This window comes from Mus musculus, chromosome 18 (assembly GCF_000001635.26).
Source record: "Mus musculus strain C57BL/6J chromosome 18, GRCm38.p6 C57BL/6J".
In the NCBI taxonomy this organism is placed as follows: Eukaryota; Metazoa; Chordata; class Mammalia; order Rodentia; family Muridae; genus Mus; species Mus musculus.
The window spans coordinates 39,122,702-39,144,554 of record NC_000084.6 but is presented as its reverse complement, the minus strand read 5'-3'; the positions used below and the strand labels follow the sequence as shown (position 1 = coordinate 39,144,554).

The following is a 21,853-nucleotide window of genomic DNA, read 5'->3' as shown; positions in this document are numbered from 1 at the left end:
TTTAGTCCAGCAGAGCACACTACTGGCTGTGCTGAGCACTCAATAAATTAGTCTTGGTGCCTAGACAGGAGGTAAATGCATTCTTCCTACTCCTATTTAAAAGACAAGAAAACAAAGACTCAGAGGGGTAAAAACTCTGATTTGATTGCAGCAGCAAGCTACAGGGCCAGGATGCGACCAAGATCCAACTCCTAACCCTGGTATGAGATATACCATCCCGGTGTGGGGGCACCAGAGCCCCTGGGGAATTTGTGTGTACTACCCAATTCCCTGGCATCAAAACGGACCAAGGATCCCAAGAGCCCCAGCGTGGAATCAAATGTGACAGTGATGAGTGTCGCTGTAAACCGGAGTGCTTCCTAAATACTCTTCTTCCTCCAGAACACAGTCATACCGCTCGGGATTCGGATGACTTTCAGCAGCAGTGGCTCTTCACATTTTACCTCAAGACAACAAAGTGAAAGAGAGGCCCTGATTTTTTTTTAATAGAACAAAACAAGTGCTGTTGGCAGAAAGATTCTAAGAGCCATTGAGACTTTATCCCCTAAAACTTTCAGGGAAACATCACCCATGAAATCTCACCAGCATGGCTGCCTAAACAAGACCTGAACAAGGACAACAACAAACACGCTAACAAAGAAGAGGTAAGTCTCACGGGGACCAGCCGTAGACAAAGAACTAACCGCTAGTAAGGAATGCTGAGGAACACGGCCCCAGTCGGTTATCTAATACCAGTGCTCTGCCCTGGAATCATCATATGCATGCAAGTAACATTATATGGACTGTATTTATATACTTAAGAAATATATACATGTGTGTAACAACATGAAAAAGAGGACAGAGTCCATGAACTGGGATAGGGGAGAACATACATGAAGGGCTGGAGGAAAGGAAAAGAAGGAAATGTGTGTGTGTGTGTGTGTGTGTGTGTGTTATAATTATATTTTAATTTAAAATTAAAGGTGCTATCATAAAGAAAATAAACACTGGTAGGTTAGACCTTACAAAAAAAAAAAGATGCATTTATTAGAAGATAATATTAAGAGAATGAAAACAGAGGCTGGGAGTGTAGTTAAGTCACTAGAGTGTTTATCTCAATGCATGAGGTTCTGAGTTGAGATCCCAGCACCACATAAGCCAGGCATAATGGAACACAGCTACAGTTCTACCGCAAGGGAGGTAGAGGCAGAAGGGCCAGAAGTTCAAAGTCATCTTCAGTGATTTCAAAGCCAGCTACATGAGTCCCTGTCCCCAAAACATAAATCTCAAATCAAAAAAAAATTGAGAATGAAAGTGAGAGCTAATGTTTTTAATATGTATCTCCAACAAGATCCATATTCCAGATATGTGAAGAATGCTAACAAACGGAGAAAATTAACAACAAAATTCAATTAAAATCTTAATAGACACTTCATAAGAGAGGATATCTAAGGGCTGGAGAGTTGGCTCAGCAGTTAAGACTTCTTCAGAAGGCTCCAGCTCACTTCATGGTGCCTATTGTCAGGCAGCACATAACTGCCTTTATGAGAGAGGGGGAGAGAGAGAGAGAGGAATAAAAAATGAAAAGGGGAGATCCAACTGGCCAGTGGATATAAGAAGCAGACATCAAATGGCTCCTCATTGAGGGGATGTAATGTAGAAGCTGAATGAGCCCCACCTAGCACCTCCTGAATGAAGAACATTAAAAGGTCACTTAGTAATTTAGTGTTGCGATTCTCAGGCTTTGCTGGTGAGAAATTAAATGAATAAGGACATTTTCAGTATCTCCTAGAACTAAACACCACACGTTAGACATACTACTCCCATATATAACACCAGGAAAGATGTGTGCCTATGTCCACCACGCACAGTCAAGGTCACCTGTCATCATATTCATAATAACCACAACTTCAGCAACAAAAATGTCTAACGAAAGAGGACACACAAATTGTTGTGTGTCTAAACGCTAGGAAACCAGGCAACAACTGCAAACGGCAACCAGTGCTGCACGGAATGGTTAGGTATGAACCTCACAGACAGTGAGGCAAAGTCTACAGACTGAATGACTGGAGTTTCATAGTGTTCAAACCCTTAAAAACCTCACACAAGACAGAAGAGTTATTTTACCTCCAAGAAGGGGTACGGCATGAGGATGGTGATGAGGATGAAGAAAACTTCAAGGCTATAAATGTTCATCTTGATCAGGGCCTTTGGAAGTATGTACATGTATGTATGTATGTATGTATGTATGTATGTATGTATGTATGTAAGGCTATGTATACTCAGACTTGACTTATGCATAGTCATAAACATAGAGTTGAGATATGTAGATTTTACAGTGGAACCTCAATTAAGAACTTGTTTTAACTGTACAAGAATTACAACCTCTTGATAACACTTTGGATGTGAGACTACATGTTCTGGAAGCCAGATAGAGAGGTCCAGTTGCTTTTCCCGGGGGGGTTGGCAGAGTTACATGTTTGACTATATTGCAAACTCAAAGAAATGCATCATACATTTCCAAGTGGAAGGCAAAAAAAGTAAATACTCCAGAAACTTAGTCAATCCCAATGGGCAAATGAAGGATGATACCAAGTATGGGAGAGCATCATAGCAATGCCTGGAGAAGGGCAGGAGAATTATTTAAACAGGAAAGGAACCACGTGCTGGCACTGTGGTCCACCTAACGACCCACACCCTCAGACTGAAAATCACGCCCCTACCGCAAACACCAGCCCTGACATCATGGCTATTTCCTTTCCCTCCCCAGTAACAGCTTCAAAGTAGACTGCGACTCCAGTCTAAAACTAATGCCTGATAACTGAGAGGGGCAAAGAAGTCTCCGGCAAATACGAGAACCTCCACTAGAGACGTTCCCTCCAGCCACCAGATGAGAGAGGGTGCAAGTGATTTAAAGATCCTTCCTGGAGCCCACCCCTAAACTTCTCCTCAGAAGCCACATTTCTTCACCAGGAACACATTGTTAGTGCTGGAGCTGGGGCAGCCTGGGGAGCACGAACAAGGATCTGCGAGTTTCTCAACGCTGTATACTCTCGTCTCGTCATAAGAATGATGCAGGTGTGTGTGTGTGTGTGTGTGTGTGTGTGTGTGTGTGTGTGTGTGTACATGTGCACCTGTGAGTGCATGTGAAATCCTTAAACATGGTAAGGATAATAAAGGAAAGACAGTCCTCACTTATCTCAAGGCAAGCTGCTACCAACTGCCATGTCTCTTCTGGGGCTGGCTTCCAAAAAGAGCCCCCAGAGAAGCAGCATACATAGCATTTGCGTGTTCTGGTTAGGCTCTGTCGGTGAGGAGGAGAGCATGAGGAAGGAGAGCTCAGGGGAGGAACTCAGGGCAGAAGCATGGTGACAGGAAAGGAAGCACAGGCTGTGAAGGGAAGATGCTTAGCGGCTTGTTCCTCCTGGCTAGTTCAGCCTGCTGCACCACACACAGTGAGCTGGGCCCTCCCACATCAATCACTCATCTGGAAAATGCCCTGTGGACTTGCCTGCAGGCCAATCTGATGGAGGCAATTTCTCAACTGAGGTTACCCTCCCCAGAAAACACTAGCCAATGTCAAGCTGACAAAAGAAAGTTAAAAAAAAAAAAAGAGATCAAAAACTATCCAAGAGAGGATTATATCCAGAAGGCTAGGACCACCAGGGTCCATCAAAGCCCTCTGTCCATCAGCCAAGAACACAAAAAGCACACCCATGGCTGATTCTGGGGTTCCTCGAGAGCTTTCTAGTTCTAATCTCACTCATGAATCAGAGTCAACAACAGTGATCTCAGTGGTTTGGCAATGTACCCACTTCCTATTGGACAAGGAAACGCGAGGACTAACTCCACCCCACTGAAACAAACACAACCAGAACCTCACAGTACTGTTCTCTCTAAATCAACCTCCAAAGATCTAGGGCTTACTCATTCGTAATAGTAAATCTCCAGGTGGCATGAGCTCTCTCCTAACTCCCATCCACACCACTTAGGGTCAAACTGACAGGAAAGGAAGGACTATGGGACCCACAGAACTTACTATAGCCTGTGTGTAAAATGTGTCCCACTGTGCTCTTAGAAGTTGGGAAAGCGAAGCCTTGGGGATTGGACTCTCTAATCCTGGGTGAAAGGGGCTCATCAGATGACAGAAAGAGGGAGCCCTGCCTCGAAAACTGCTTCTTGATACTTCCTCCACAGTGGAAAGTCTGCACAGATACGACCAACCCCACATCTGTTTATAGAAAGCAGGCAAGCAGCCAGGTAAAGGGAGCCAGGCAAGAAGCTCTTTACTCCCCCAAGGAAACAGAGCTGGGTTCCTTTCTCTAAAACCTGTAGCCTTGCATCTCTTCTGCATTTTTACTTGTGAACAGAGGCGTGTGAATTAAGAAAGAGCGGAGCAAGTACAGGTTGCAGAGGCAGCTGCCACCCATCAAGGTACCCAGGTGGATCACAGGCGAGAGAAACTAGAGGTCACAGGTTGGTGACTCCCCAGGTGGATCACAGGCGAGAGAAACTAGAGGTCATAGATTGGTGACTCCCACATGTGCCAAACACTATGCTAAAGATTATTACATGTCAAACACTGTGCTAAGGATGTTATCAACTATCACTTCTTTCTCACAATAAATATATGAATTAAATGTGAAAATAATTGGGCCCCCTTTATCTTATTCAGTTGCTTATTTACTCTGTGTGTGTGTGTGTGTGTGTGTGTGTGTGTGTGTGTGTGTGTGTGTGTGTATTTGTGTTGCTGGTGAATGAACTTGGGGCTCAGACTTGCTAGGCAAGTCTTCTACCACTGAGCCACATCTTCAGCCCTTTGGGACTCTTTCTAAAAGTGAAAGATACCACGTTGCTATGAAGGGCTAACTCTGACATTGTATCCAGGTGGGCCAGAAACTAAAACAAGGCCTACACTAAGTCTCAACCAATGCTGCAGTGACCTTATCTGTAAGGAGTGTATGTGCCTAGAGTCCAAGAAGGCTATCAGCTTAGACAGAGGAAGGAAGGGAGTAACCTCCTTCCACACACTCCCTAAGAGGTTTTCCGAAGCAGCGTCTAATCAATGATCTGGAAAGAATCTGATTCTAATGAATGAATGGATCATCACCAACAACAGCATACAGCACTCACCTTCTGAGAGCAAAGGTTGGAGAATGAGGAGGGCCCTGGCAGTAGAAAGAGTCCAGAGAATAAACACTGCCAACCCCATCGGACAGTTTCACGCAGAGTTATTTTAAAAGATTTTCAAGTCCTAGAGCAACAGATGAATTTCTAGCATACTAAACTTTGTGGGCCATGAATGTAACTGCTACTGACTTCTAAGTGAGTACCGTGTGCCAGGCACAGCAACAGGCACAGGCTACCACAATGCACCAGGAGAAAGCATTACTAACTAATGGGATGGGTGCAACGCAAGGTCAATGTGAATCCTTGCTACTGCTACTGACAGCAAGCTAAGCAAATCTCTCCCTAGGTTCATCGGCCACCCTCTGCACCATTTGGGCTCTTCAGTCTTTTTTTTCCCCCCCCAAGTTTAACATATACATGAATTTCAAAAGGTATAAAAAAACTCATATATATAAAAAGTTCACCAATATATATGCATATTTATGCCATAGTGAATTGACTTGATAGAGACTGCTCAATGGGGTATTTTTATATTTCGTATTAACAAGGTATATGTTGCTGATTGAGAGTCTTTTAATGTTTCCATTGTAAAGAATTATAATGTTATCTATCATAGATTCTACTCTATAACCTCTCATAACCCACTTTTATTTTTTAAAAGTATATAAAATGTTACATCATTTTAAAATTCACATATCACATAATTTTCTAGCAATTACCAATTACACATGATAAACATGGGGTGTTTTCTTTGTAGTCAATTTGGAAATAGCATCGGTTGCTGCCAGATTGCCAAAGTATTAATTTGGACAATTTCTAATTGTCCTTTCCTTTTGTTTTGTTCGTTTGTTTGTTTGTTTGGGGGGGGGGGGTTTCAGTCTTATGATGAACAGAACAGGTGGAATTTGCGGCTTCCTTGCTTTCTTTCTTGGGATTTCTGTAATAGCAAGTTTTTGGTGTTGAGTTTAAGTCCTGTATTGAGAAACTACCAGATAAATGTGTGCACTCCCAACAAATTTCACTGCACTGATTAGAGACTAGAAGTCAGGTTGCCTAGGTCGTCCTCTCATGCACTCCACTAACCGCCAAAGCCCGTCCTACTTAAGACAGGTGCAAACAGCCAGCGCTTCCACTTAATTAGAAGGCAAAACAAAGCCCCCAAAACTCGAGTAAGTTCTGACTTTGTGAACTTGAGAGTCCAAGAACTTCTCAGACGGCTTGCTATCTATCCCTAAGAGCCAGGAAGCAATTCAGAAAGAATGATGCCCATCCCCCACTGGCCACCCCACCCCTGGCCATGAAGTCAGAGCAGCATAACACCCTCTGAGGAAGGAAAAGCCATTTCCTGCCTGAAAGGTCAATGGCATAGAGACCAGCACTCCAACCCAATGGGCAGGAAGGCAAAGTCAAGTAGCATTTCAAACAGGCAAACGAGAAGGGGAGGGGCGGAAAGCCCCAAACCAGGAAAAACAGTTCATCCGCTCTGTGGCTCTGTGAGATAAAGGCTGCAACTGGATGGAGAAGCCTGGTTCTCAGCACAGGCTGGACAGAAGGACAAGTCTGCTGTCCTCGCATGCATTATCCCGAAGCAAAGAACCTAGCACCTTGGTTCACCCAGCTAAACTGCAATATTCAGAGGCCTGACGAACTGGGCAGGCCAGCTAGCTGCCACCAGAATGTGGGTATGGATGATCTGTGAAAAGGGCGAGAGCAAGGAGCTTCGAGAGAAAACCTGAGTCACTGAAAGTACTCTCTGCCTTAAGTAGTAATACTCATATATATAACTGCCGCTTCTACAGAAACCACACACGCAGCTGTCTTCGGATCACCAGTCTCTAAATGACAGTACCATTCAACTGGACCCAAGAGCAACCAATGCACATACAAAACTGCCATCTAGAGGCTGAACAGTCAAACTGTCCGTTACGTAAGAGGATCGATTCTCTTTGGAAAACAATCTCAAGAGTCACACAGTTTCCCAAAGACACACAAAACGACCCACTCACACACTCGTACCAAGCCAGACCATAAACTGCCTTCCTTTAAAATTAGAATGGTTTCCTGGGGAGATCATAAACTGAATGTGGACATAAAACTTTCTCTTTTGTGGCAATCAAGTTATGAAGCACAGCACTGCACCCACAATCTCCCCCTGGTGGGCCTTCTTCACGGGGGCCCTTCCTGTGCCTAAATTCACTCTCATATTGCAGAGGAATCGACAAGGCGAGGGGAAAAGAAGCAAGCTTGCAGCAAGTAGGTGTGGGAAGAACTTCTGGCAAAGATAAGGTTTAACATAAGAAAACATAAGTCCCATGGTTTGGAGCATACAAAAACAACATTTGCACTCACGGGACACCATCAAAAAGGCATACTGCTATATTCCCATCTTCAAAACAATCCTGACAGTCACAATCAACTCCATCTTAATACTACTGTCCCTATGGCTAGTAAGAGTCAAGTCCTCCATTCAAACCTAGGGCTCCCTCTCTCTTTTATTTAGCCTACAATTTGCAAACTTCTATGAAAATACAACTTGGAAAGATGCTTGCTGGCTGACTGGAGGGTACTGATGGTTTGTTTGTTTGTTTGTTTTTTAATTCAGATCTTCCATAAATGTCTAGCTTCTGCTATTCTGGCTTCAACTACCCTACCATATCGCTACACAAAAGCAAATCATGTGTGTACCTGCTTGAGCTTTAATTTAATTAACAGCTAACTAATGTTCTCTAGATTCATCACCAAACTCCCAAAGGGAAAAAAAATAAATAATGCACTTTCAAAACTGTCTTCACCATAAAAAGTTTAAATTGGGCAATCACATACACATAGTACTATATTCAAGGCTACAAGAAATTATGGTTTTTTTTTTCTGCCTCTAAAAGCAAATCATCTGAGATAAACAGAATTAAAACAGAAGTACCCAAGACATTCCAAACTGAACAGGTAGCCAACCAATACAAAGAAACTTTGTTGCCCGGCTACTGCAGGGTACTTGTGGGGAAGGCAGGGACAGAACTGGCAGGGTGTGCGTTAGGGAACGCTGAGAAAGGCTCAGGAAAGCTAGCTCCCTACTGCTACTGCAGCATTTGCAGGAGAACTTCAGAATTACCCAAAGAACCAGGTGAGGCTTTTACAGAAGAAAAGCCAACAGACTGGTAAAGCTTCCTACGTGTGACATCTGTCAGAAGAGTCTAGGCTGCGCCTGGGGTGCAGGCCTGTAGTCTCATGTACTTGGGAGGCTGAGACAGAAGTTCAAGGGTATAGGTGTCTCTGTGCCACCTGTGGTCCCCAGTTCCCTGTCCCCAATGTCATTCCCTACCACCGCCATCTAGCGATCTGTCTTTGCCACACTTGTGCATTTGGCAGTGCTGGAAAGAAGCTTTTAACAGAGTTTCTGTTGGAGTCAGCTAGTCTTAAAAAAATAAATAAATAAAATAAAGCATTCTAATTGTTTCCTTTCCCCAAGTATAAACATTACCCCCCACCCCACTACTCTGACTCAGTGAATCAAAAGAACCCTTTAGTTTCTATTTCTATTATTTCCCATATGGTCTAGTGGCCGCTCCTGGAGAACATTAGGGAGAAAATCTATGTGTCACTTACATCTGTGAGACATTTCTTTAAAACAAACTAATCCAAAGGACGCTGGCAAGTGACTCCCCCGTGATTCTTCAGCGTAAGTAAACATTTTCCCTACATTTGCTCACTAATTTCCATAAGATAGTTCATGATGGAGCTAATTATTCAAGTGACTGAACACAGACGCTGGTTAGTATTCACGATCCACATCTGACTACCAAGAAAGGCTGCTCTTCCATGACGCCCACTTTTAACCCAAGCATCGCACGGAAGAGCTGACCCACTTCAAGGGGGGAAAGAAAGTTAAAGCCAGTCAATTAACCCATGTAAAATATAAACTTTCAAAAGCTAGGGCTGTAGCATGATGATACAAAAACCACAAATAGGTAATGTTCGCTTTTTTTTAAGCTACGGAACTGAAGCTACTAATGAAGAAAGGGGGGCGGGAGAGGAGAAGGAGGGATGGGAAAAGGAGAAGGAAGGGTTGGGTGGAAGGAAACAGCAGAAAAGATTAGGCAGCTGATGCAAATGGTCTATTTCATGAAGTAGGGACTCAGGGGGTGCGTAATGGCCACCATTTAAAAGGCCTTGGTGGGATGTCCTTCCACCTCGCTGGCAGGTCCTCCCTGCTCAATACTACGCCAGCTCCCTGCACCTCAATGATGAAGCACCACACAGGAGGAAGGCAGGGTGTTGGGGAAGTTGACTCCTCCTGAAGTCCACGAAATCTACTCCATGCCTTCCTCCCTGCCTGGTGGATTGCTAGCAGCCGGGTGTTTCTTTACTTGAGTCCCATTCTCTCCCTGTCCTCTGTCTTCGGGTTCATGGGCATTTCTCTACGCGTGTGCCTGCTTATGGATCTGTAACTCCCTGCTACCTAGCATACCAGCTATGGTGAATCAGGGCCTGTCTTCATTTCTTCTCCTGTAATTGTGAAAAAAAAAATGCCCTGAACAGAACCAACTTAGGGGAGACAGGGTTTGGTTTAACTTATAGCTCCAGGTTACATCCCATAGTCGTGGGGAAGTCATGGCTCTAGCTGCTCAAGGCAAACTTATCACACTGCATGCAGGGTGTACAAGCCAAGAGCACTGTGCACATGCATGCTTAGCTCAGCTCACTGTGTCTGTTCCTTATACAGTCAAGGATCCAAATCCACTTTTAGGCTTTGTCTTCTCACATCAATTAACATCATCAAGACAGCCCCCCCCCCCAGACATGTTCATAAACCAACCTAATCTAGACCATACCCCTCCATGACACTTTCTTTCAGATGATTCAAAAATGTGCCAAGTTGATACTAACAACTAACCATTAATACCACATATTACAGAGTTGGGATATTTCACACCATATTTTCATAGTCTAAATAATATAAATCACACTTGCATCTTGATAAATTACCACATTAGCAGCTCCTATATAACTTATTATATAGTAGTGTATCTAATCTTCCTATAACGCACTCTGGGAACATTTCAGCCCTTCTGTCAGTTCCTCTTTTGCATTCATTTCCTAGGTGCCTCCGAGACACAGCAAGCAAGACAGAGCACTCTGGGGAGGCACAGTCTAGAAAATTAGACTCTAGCACCGGCAGCCCCTCCCTGCTGATGGGCACTGGTGAAAAGCATGGGGTGGGAACCCTCAGAAAAAGGATTACAGTAAAGCTCTCCAGGCAGGTGTCACTTAGCACACAGAAAGACCTTTTACTTCTTATCCAATGTCAGGTCTCAGGCTGTCCAAATATCCAGAAAGGAGCTCAGCCAGGACTATAGGAGGATTTCTGGCAGTTAGATAAGAGCCAGCATTCCTCGGGAACTTGTAAAACCAGTTCCCATGTGCCAAGAGGCTTCATTTCACCTTACCTCTAGCAGAAAGGACAAATCAAAGGACACAGCCTATGGCTGGGTATCAAAGCCCATCCAGTACGGGGTGGGGGGTAGGGTCCCTTAGTATCACAGTACCTGTTACACATTTTAAAGCTCCTATCCCAGTCTCCTTCCTGCTATTCCTGCTACTCACCCTCCTTAGAAACCACTATTCTCTCTCTGTGCGTCTATCTGTCTGTCTGTCTGTCTGTCTCCCCCAACCCTCACTGCTCTCACTATGCACTATTCTCTATGTCTTCCTATCTTATTAGCCACATTATTTTCTCCACTTCCCTAGCCCTGGCCATGTCCAACCTGCTGGCTATGCTCAGTCTACTTTTTCTCTCTGCTCTGGACTCTTCTAGAAGCCTCTGGCCATTCTCTCTATAGGCATACAATAAAAATCTTCCTTAATAATGGAGGGGTCATGTTGACAGTTGCTTTACTGCCCCACCTCACACTCTGTGGGTATGTGAGCAGTCTATAACACACCAGAGTCAAACAAAAGGGGCGACAAGCAATGCTGAGCTGTGGCCTAATCCATGAGGTCCCCTGGGAACACAAAGGAAAGGCTGAGTCACCCTCCTACCAATCCACCTGCTCCTCCGTGGAGACTCTACAGTCTCCTTCTGGATCCTCCCCACGCCATCTGTATCAAGCCGCTGAGGAGTGTGACAGAAGAAAAGGACTGCCCCGGGTCTATTCTGCATGCTGAGTATGAAACACTTACTCTTGGCTCAGAATGGCCTGCAAAGCCTCCCCCCTCCCTTTTCTATTTTGGAAGCATGGTCTTACTAACAACACAGTCTGGTCTTGAGTTCCTGAGCTCAAGAGAGCCTCCTGGCTTCATCTTCTGAAGAGGTGGTATTATAGGTGGGCACCCCCATGCTTGGCTTGCCAAGGGTTTTTATGAGCATGATGAACGAGGGTTCTTGGATGTGTTATCATCAAGAGTTGACATCTGAGAGGATTTTAACTGTCCCTAAGGTAACACCCAGGCAGTCTTCTGAAGACATGGAAAACACAGGCGGTCTGGTAAGCAGCATAGAGCTTTTTTATTTGGTTGGTTTGGTTTGGTTTGGTTTTAGTTTTGGTTTTTGGGTTTTTTGTTTTGTTTGTTTTGTTTTTTAATTAGGAAAGAGACTTCCTGGCATTGTGTGGGCCTTGCAGTGAGGTTTAAGGGCCCCGATGCCAAGCCTGCTGACATGGAATAGGCAGCTCAGATAAGCTCCACATACGGATTCCACTGAAAGAATCCACTGCCATGGAAAGTGTCTCAAAGAACTGCAATCGTGTTGAACAAGCCTAGTACCATGTGTGCATTTGAGTGAGAGGTTGAACCATAGATGTGAAAGAAGACACATAAGCTCACTGTCTGTCTGTCTATTTCTCTATCTATTGGCTGATTAAGGAAGTGACTTGGTGTATTTTCTGGGTATAAACGAAAATTAATTATAAGCCTTAAAAAGTTATTTGAGTAAAACTTCTATTCCCAATTCTTATTTGTTATATTAATTTTTTAAAGGAAAAAAACAACCAAACACCTGATATCATCATGTTGTACAGACTATTTTCTTTAAATATCTATCCCACCTCCCGGAGACATAGCACACATTCCTGAGCATGGAAGACTAGCATTAAAGTAAAACCAAACAAACCTGGTGATTCAGACGTGAACTAAACAACGGGAGGCTGAACTGACCTTCCGCAATGACCTAGCATCCAGTTCCAACTGGACACAGAAGAGTGGGATGGGGGCAGGGGTACAAACAGTGAACCTTAAGGGAAAGGAAAGAAATCCAAATATACTAATAATCTGCTCCTGAAAAGATTGCCTAAGCCTCTTACCTGTCTACTGCTTCCACGTCAAAGCAGAATCGCTTCTCGATGGAGTCTGTCTTTCGCCGTGTGCAGGATTTGAGGGTAACGGACTCGTCTTCTCCCTGGTGGGAACACACAGACTGTCAAGGTGAGGCCAGCAGGCAGGTCTGCGGGACTCTGGGACGAGCATGGCATATCGACAGAATGACACTTCCACTTCTCCAATCTGTGGGGTCACAACCTACAGAGAGGGAATGCTGACCATTGAGCGTCTCAAGCATGCATCTCTACAGCTAAGACCTGAAGCCCTAGGACGTAGTCACACAGGTAGAGGATGGGTGCTGCTGCATTACACAGTGCACATCTAGTACTACTATTTCAACCAGGTTTGATTTGCAGAGGTGACAAGAGATGAAGACCACAGTCCCCTCCTAACTGACTGACTGTGATCCTTGGTTAGTCATCATTTCTTCAAGAAACAGGTCAAGATCCCTAAGAAGTGCTCAGGTGGCGCCAACTACCTCTCCGTCCCACTGGTACCAACCATAGCAAAAGCATTCTGCTACGGAAGACACAGAATAAAACAACGTCTTCCCATCAAGTCTGATGGGAGGTTCACAAGGCAGCAAGCGCCCTAAGGACAGAGGCTTGTGGTCTTTACTTACTACTCTTGTATCTTCTGAGTCCTCCTAGGTCCTGGATAGAAGAGTTGTTCAACCTATATCGGCCTTGTTGATGAATAAGATGTGATAAACTGCATATGTTTAATGTGTACAACTTGTTACTGTGACATCTGTAGATAGGCATCAAGCTATTGATGAATCTGAGATAAACTTTTTCAACACTCCCACCCCTGCCTGCCAAACACACCCTCTGGTGACCCACCCACCTTCTAGATCACCTCCAAGAAACCATTGGGTCTGCTTTCCGCTCTTATGGGTTTGTGTGCATTCTATAACCTTATACAAATGCAGACACAGAGTAAGTATCTGGGTCGTTCATTAAGCATGAGTATTCTGTGGCTTGTCCATGCTGTGCATATCAAGAGTTGGGTTTTTTACTACTAGGTAGTGTGTGGAATATGACAATCTCACAGAACTCACTGACTGTCCAGAAACACAGCAAGAGCTCACTGCAACTTCTTCCTGTCACTAAAAATCTATTAATGCTTCTGTTTCTCCCATGTTTTTCTAAAAGGGTAAAATTAACAAATTCACCTGCCTTGCCAACATAAGATGAAGTGTAACTTCAGAGGGTGGATGTAACCACCCACTAAAATCAGCAAAGCAGACAAACACAGCCCTAGGAAGAAAGCATTTTGTTCATATGCCTTACGTCTATACCGACTTACTAGAGAGCAAAGATTAGTTTCACAGATTGAGACTTGATCTTTACCCACTCTGTAAGATGCAAAAGTGTGTTAAATAAAAGCTGCACGAGGTTGTCTAGCAATCCCAGCTATTTGTGAAGCTGAGACAGGAGTCTCCTCAGCTCATGGCCAGTCTGGGCTACATGAGTTCAAGGTCAGTCTGGACAACTTAGCAAAATCTACCTCAGAAGACAAGGGCTGAAGATCTATCTCTGCAATAAAGTCTTTACCTGGTATATGGGAGACCTTAGATTAGAGACCCAGCGTCGCACAGGGGACACTGTTTTAGACTAAGGTCCTACATTGGACCTGAAAAGAAAAATAGACTAAAATTCAACCTGGAGTCACCCAAGCAAATATTCTCCATCATGAAACTAAGCTGTTTATCTCCCAGGAAACCAGAAATGAGAGAGAACAGTCCAATTGCTCAAACAGGTTTACTTCAATTAGCAAGGAAAACGGAAGTTTTCTCTGCCTCGATTATTCCACAGATGCACACACATGGAGTAACCTAAATTGCCTGATATTAATCAACTGGATATTTCCCACTGAATAGTCTCCTGTACCCACTTTATAAAATAAATAAGTTTCATATTATCATTGTTTGCAGTTTGGGGGATCAAACTTGCAGCTTCCTACATTCTAGGCAAGAGTTCTTCACTGAGTTGCACTCCCAAACCAGAGAAATCACTTTGAAATCACCAATTATTCTGTGCTGTTTCTGAATTCTTAAGCCTTCCTCTGCCTTAAAACTAAAGTCTGCTGCTTGCCTTACCCGACACTTGTTTAGTTCTATGAAATAGTGATGCCTAATTCTAGAACTGAAAATACAGTCATTAACCTCTTTCAACTCCGTGCTTCTAGCTCTGTCCTTTGATGAGTGTACTCACCCAAATGTAAGAAATTTGACCTTGGTGATGTTCAACTACAGTTCAAATTCAATAGCTATGGGCCGGCTTCTATTATGAAGGCTTAGATTAAGGACCATGAAAAAAGAGTAAGTAACGGAGATCTATTAAGTCCCATCAGGCATTAGCACAAAGGGCAGACAGAGGGAAGGAAGTATAGCCAGAAGCCCATGGTAAGAGGCAAAAAAAGAAAGGAGGAGGCTGAGGAGAGCCAGCGAGGCTGGGATTATAGTCTCATCCCGTAAGGGTCAGGAGAGTAATAAAGGGTAGCCAGGGACAAGGACCAAGCCTGGTCTGGCTACTGCAGGCTTCAGGGGCTGCCTCTCTTGGAGGGTGGGATTCAAAGACATTCTTAACCATACACGAGGTCTGGTCTCAAGAGGATGGAGCAAATCTGCTCAGAAAATCAAGCCTGAGGCTGGGGTAGAAAGGAGTGTAGGCACTTTGAAAGGAAAACAGTCTAAATGAAAGATGACGTGCCCAAACTGCTAGCACTTCACCTCCAGACCCCTAGACAGTTGTGCTCCCATTTCCTCTACTGGACAACTTAGGTCACAGTGGCATCAGAAGAAGATGTGGCTTGGGAAGCAGGAGTTGCTAACTCCAGACTGGGAGGTTAGTCTACTCACTCTGGAACTCAACAGGTTTACATTTGGAAGTAAGCTGATCTCTCCGATCCCCAGTTTCTCCCTTTGTGAGAAGGGGAAAGCTCAACCAAAGAGCAGCACAACCCAAGACGATCAAGAATACAGGCCACTATGAAATGGAGCATAAATACAGCCAGTTAGGGCTAGGAGGATGACTTGTTACAGTAGCAAGTTCCTAAGCGGACCTTCTCAGGCCCTGCCCCACACTGACAACCCACTGGGCTACTCTGTGGGATCTCACAGAAGTCCTTAGATACCCAAACACTGACCACTGTATATAGCCTCACCCTTCACTGAGATAGGAACTGTGAGATGCAACTGAGTTCTTTAAACTCTTGGAAACACGTAAGATGTGAGTCCTGGAGCCAACCCTGTGGACAAGAATGAGCCAGTCAGCTGGTTTCCGGAAGGAGTGACAGGTAGGAAAGGACCAAGACCATGACCGAACAAAGCAGGCTTGCTTCTATGAAAACCAGGGGACTCCTAGTGACTTAGGTATAATTTGTAATACTCTCTTCTATCTCTGTCTGCTAACATGTGTGTTTTCCTGAGATAATTTGTAAGCCACTACCACCTCTGCCAAAATAATAATAATAATAATAATAATAATAATAATAATAATAATAATAGAAAAATAAAGAGCTGTCTTACTGCCTGGATATAAGGAATGAACAGAGATGTTGATAAAACTCTTTATTGTCACTGAAGTAAAAGAAGAGATCCTGGAAGAAAAGCTGGGAGCTGAAGAGAGCAAAAGGCACACAGCACAGCACGGCACAGCATAGCACACAACACAGCACAGCACACAGCACACAGCACAGCACAGCACAGCACAGCACAGCACAGCACAGCACAGCACAGCACAGCGCTGTCCAGCGCTAGCCCAGGCATGTCTAGTCTCCAAATCTGTGCTCTTTCCACTTCTTCACTTGAATGCCCTCCAAACAATAACTCAACCTGGTACACAAAAATGTCCATAGAAGGCCAGGCGAGGAGGGCTAGCAAAGTGCTAACTTACCAATATATTAGACACAACTGAAACAAAAAACAACTTAAACCAAAGATAGAACCAGATAAATTATTCAAAATGTATTCCAGATATTCAAAAAGATTAAAAATATACAGGCTGAGAACAGAGGCAGAACCACTGTGGTTGGAGACCAGCCTGACTACAAATGAGCTTGAAGCCAGCCTAGGCTACAAAGTGAGACTGTCTTACAAAAATGGATGGGCAGAAGAGGAAAAACAAAAATATTCTTATTAAAACAGTTAAGTATATCCACAAGGAAATAATAGCAAAAATTAGGGAGAGGTAAAATTCAAAGTTAGTAACTAAAGACATTTTTCCAGTTCTGAATTCAAGTAAAACCATAAATCCAAGGTGAACAAAAACTTCCAAGCAATCAGCTTTAAAAAAAAAACAAAAAACAAACAAACAAACAAACAAACAAACAAAAAAACCCTCCATCCTAGGACATGACGAAATATAGAGTACGAAGGAGAAGCTGGGTAGGAAGACAGCCCAGAGGAGACACAGATCATCTCTATACTGAGAACCCAGCAGAGACAACTGTCCGAGGTAGACAAGAGGCAGTAGAGTTCTATAAAGGGAAGCACCCTGGAGAATACAAGGAGCCACCAACAGCAGTGCCAGGGAGCCTGCTCTAACCTGGCAGTCTCTTCAAAAACACAGTCACTGAGTATCTTCCATCCCACAAAGTCCATGACCACAGAAAGAAGAGGGGCAGGTGGAGGAATAGAGAGAAGGTTAGAGGAGGAAGGAGCCATGTCTGGCCAGCCTTAAGCTCTCAAGTCCACAGATTCCATCCACACTGCTGTTAGACTGAACTAAGCTTCAGCCTCCTACCCATCAGATGGTCCCCGAGTTCCTGATCCACAAAGGCTATGCAGAATTATTAAGGTAGCTGCTATGATTTTGAAAGCTGCAAAGTATAGGGGTAATTTGATAACACAGAAATAACTTAATTTATCTAAACTGTCCACTGGCAACTCCAGGGACCCAGCAGAAGAGGCATAAATCAGTCCCACAGAAGGTCGTCAATCAGCCACGACTTTCTAGTAAGTCATTGCTGTGCAACACATTTAATAATGTGTACATGGAAAATAAAAGACTCTTAATTACAGCTACATAAGTAAGCTAACAATGATTATTCTAGCCATTTTCAGGGCAAGAGGCCTCCTGGAATTACTGCACAGAATTTAAGAGTCTTACAGTGAAACGCTGGACTCTTAGCCATGTACCACGATTGTTATCTGCTCACTGAGCAAACCGAGCAAGGCATTTTCACGGAGCACTCACCCCCTTTCCTCCTGACTTTTGGTCGAATGGAACCATGGTGATTTGTTTGGAATCCCGTTGGTAGGTACAGTAGTGCTTCACCCAGGAAGTTCCAAAGTGACCTGCAAGGGAACATTGCCTATTAGCCATCTATACACATCCACACACATCCACACACATCATTAACGGCCATATCACAGATGTGGGCTGCAATGCTCAGCCATAACGCTTTCGTCCACCCTGATGCATTTTGGGGGAGAGGGGCCTGGGGGGTGGTAATGATACACAGCTATACTGAAATAGAGAAATCTGATCCCAAGGCCGAAAGTGAAACCAAAATAATGCTTTCCCCACACAGATAGACAGGACCCCAAACTCCCAATAACGCTATATCCAGTGGGTCTTCAAATATAGGCGAAGTATGGGTTCCCCGGGAAAATGGAGTCACATTCCTACCATTAGTCTCCATTTGAAGTTTCCATTCTCTTCCCTGACTGAGGTGACTGAGGAAAGAGCACAGACATGCTCTTCCAAGTGTCAATCACCATTTTCGTCATATCTCCCACACAGCTGCCCAGTGCCTAACCTCAGGGGTTCTGACCTATATCCAAACCCCTAATTTTTACTTCAGCAGAACTCAAAAAGATCTGAAAAGCAGACATGGAAACCTCAGAAACACCAGAGATGCAGACTGGAAGTGACTAAACAGCAGCTGAATGCAATCTGTCTCGGGAAAGAGGACAACATCAGAGTACCAAGGCCCACCAAAGTCTCTGACTATACCCAGTGCCTGGCCAGTTCCTTTATTTTCAAGAGCAAGGTGCTATTAGAAGATGAACACATCTTTGACCTACCAGGACTTCAATCAATACTGGTTTTAGATGTTCACAGAGATCACACAACAGAAATGATCAAAACTCTCTTTGTTGAATATCAACAGTTGAAAATATTAAAATCATGTTCAACAAACATCGTGGAAATATTATTGATAATTTTCTTCACTGTGCTTGAAATTAGCATTTTCTTAATGTTTAACTTCAATGAGTTTTTGCTATTTTAAAATTTTTAAAATATACTTACTGATAAAATAATTTCTCTCCTAGAAACACTGATAATCTTTTTTAAGTAAACTGATTGTTAGACAATGTATACAGATATATAATATGTTTTAAATAGTCTCTCTATGTCAGGTGATATCATATAGGGGCTTTTGAATATATATTTTTTCGGGGTGGTGGTTTCAAGACAGGGTTTCTCTGTCCTGGAACTCACTCTGTAGACCAGGCTGGCCTCAAACTCAGAAATCTGCCTGCCTCTGCCTCCCAGGTGCTGGGATTAAAGGCGTGCGCCACCACCACCCAGCTGAATATATTTCTTAATGATTCATTTTAAATATTTTTTGCTCTTTTACTATGCTTAACTCCCAAAGAATATTTTATATGTTTTGAAACAATTTAGGACTCAACACTAGATATAGGATCCTCAGTTATGGATAGTACTAAATATTCATTAATGATATTTTTAAGATATGAAAGAATATAAATATGAAAGTTGAACAAAATTTTTATTTATTATTTGCTCCTCAAAATATTCAAATTATTAATATGTTTGATGTATAAAGCGAATTTAAATAATAAAAAATTTAAGAAAAGAGGCAAACTCTCCTAGAGTTTTTAAGAAAATTTAAAAAATGATCAAAATTAACAACATCATTGTAAATAGAGCGAGCAGTCACTTAACAGTTACTAATGGTTTCACGTGACTGCCAAATTCCAAGTATTGGATACATTTAATAACCTGGAAAAGCAACACAGGGGCCAAAGGGACAGCGGAGATAATAAAGCACTTGTCTTGCAAGCCTGCAGACCTGAGTCAGATCCCAGAAACCTACATTAAAAAGTAATTCATTAAAAATTCATTAAAAAAAAAAAAGCCAAGTTTAGTGGGGCACAGTTGGAAAGGTAGAGACAGGCAGATCCCTGGGGCTTGTTAGCCAGTCTGCTGAGCCTACTCAGTGAACTTCAGGCCAACAAGAAAATCTCCAAAGAACTACAAGGTGAATGCGTTATGGATAGCCTTGGTGTTGTTCCTATTCTGATGCTAATTCCACTTCCCCATAAGAGCTGCCTGAGACTGGGAGTGACTCAGGTGACTTCCTGTGAACCTTCCCTAAGAATAAAGATTTCAAGGAACCAATCACTGGACGAGTAAGTAGGACTTCCGGATTGGAGAAAGGGATGGAGGAGAGAAGAGACTTGGCTGGTGGACAGGAGCAGATGGAGGCCCCTGGTTCAGGTGGCGGGTCCTCCAGGATCCACTATCAGAGGATTTGTAACTTAAAATAGCTTACAACATTAGGATGTTAGCTGCTGTGCCCAACAATTGCGTTGCCTTTCGATTCTAAACCAAGATTGTGTGGTGTTTTCCTTCACGAAGCAACTCAACTGAGTTCCAGAGAAAAGGTATGGTGGTGGGGCACCCTAGCCAGCCACAAGAGTTTGGAAGTGTGGGGGCTAATGTGGCAACAGCCCTCCACAGGAACTTAGCGAGCTGGGTGGAAAAACTTTGAAACTCTGAGACAGAAGGTCTGCTGGGCTGAGAACAGGCCAGCCAGTCTGCCAGTGCCTTGCTGACAGTAATGTGGTGCATTTTTAATATTTCACGCTACAGAATGTCACCTAAGGACCACCACCTGAGGTTAATATTTGGCCACCACATGTATAGGCACACATAAATACTCATGAGATCATATATGCATATATACATACCCTGCCCCCCCCACACACACACATACACACACACACACACACACAGAAAGCAATACATTAGCGTTTACATTGGGTCATTAAAGGCAATTTTAAAAATACCACAAGGCAGGCGGATTTCTGAGTTTGAGGCCAGCCTGGCCTTCAAGTGAGTTCTAGGACAGCCAGGACTACACAGAGAAACCCTGTCTCAAAAAACCAAAAGAAAGAAAGAAAGAAAGAAAGAAAGAAAGAAAGAAAGAAAGAAAGAAAGAAAGAAAGAAAGGAAGGAAGGAAGGAAGGAAGGAAGGAAGGAGGAAGGAAAGAAAGAAAGAAAGAAAGAAAGAAAGAAAGAAAGAAAGAAAGAAAGAAAGAAAGAAAGAAAACAAACAAACCAAACATTCTCAGACTTGGGAAGTACTTTGACTTAGACAGTGTGAATGTCAAGGTAAAGTAATGTGACAGATTACAGCCTGTGACTGAAATGTGAATCTTACAATTTTATTGGCAGTGGAAAGATGGGGATGGACGGATGGACCGACATATGTGCAGATGAACAGATAAGAAGGATGGGGTAGGGGAGAAATAATAAATGTGGCAACACGGGCTAAAATAGGAAAGTCCCATCACAACATAGATCAGTCGAGGCAAGGATCAATAGACCACAACTCTGAGGAGAGACATGGGGCAAGGAGAACCATTTTTACATTATTGTAAGGTGACTCCCATAGAATGCTAGTTAGTTACAAAGGGAAAACAGTGGCCACACAGTGGAGAGACTACACAATGTCTAGACTGGATGGTGGGGAAAACCACCATCAGGGAGTAATGCGTGCCATGGTGGAGCATTAGAGCGGAAGAGCTCAGGAAAGCCTTAGTGTTTGGGAGAGTGTTGTACACTCCACACCCACACACAGGAAGGAGGAGAGATGATTGCAGCAGCAAAGTGCCGGGGAGTTATATCGGTGGATCCATGCTTTCTTTACACCATTCTTGCAAGTTTTCTGTAAGCTGGAAATGATCATAAATAGTAAGTTCCAGAACTATACTGTATCCTAATGAAATGCCTGAAAATGTGTAGGAAACCAAAAGACAGTTCTAAGGAAAAGCAGCACATTAGTGTCAAAGGGAATGTTTGAACAGAGTCGTGCAAAAGTGATTCCACATGCATGAGTGAAGAAGAGTAACAGCCTTTGTATTCCAGGGGCACAGTGAGAGTTTGCCTTTCTAAGGTACCTCCGAAAATGGGCAGTGGGAATGGAGTGAGGGAGTCCACCACAGGGCAAGGAGGGAATGAAATATACAAATGAAGCGACTTCTGCTTCCTATAAACTGCCTCAAGCTCACTGCTGAAAGAATAAAGAACAAAAAACCCTTATGGTAGCCAGTACTTCCACCCCCACTTCAGTCTCCATGGTCAGAAGGGAACAATGTTGAGCCTAAGCAATTATGTGTGAACATTAGCACTAAGTAGATGATCACTAAAACAAAGTGTTTCTAGCCTACTCT

At 43.5% G+C, this 21,853-nt stretch overlaps 1 protein-coding gene across 12 annotated transcripts in view; it reads right to left on the bottom strand.

Moving 5' to 3' along the window:
- The window catches only part of Arhgap26 (Rho GTPase activating protein 26), a 774,669-nt gene that overhangs the window by 231,731 nt on the left and 521,085 nt on the right, over nt 1–21,853 (bottom strand). For all 12 annotated transcript variants that reach the window (XM_030250607.1, XM_017317984.1, XM_017317986.1 and 9 more), the window contains 2 exons: nt 17,622–17,722; nt 12,405–12,499 (listed from right to left, as the gene is read on the bottom strand). In XM_030250607.1, the coding sequence (XP_030106467.1) occupies nt 12,405–12,499; nt 17,622–17,722 (196 nt within the window). The remainder of the gene's footprint in view (nt 1–12,404; nt 12,500–17,621; nt 17,723–21,853) is intronic.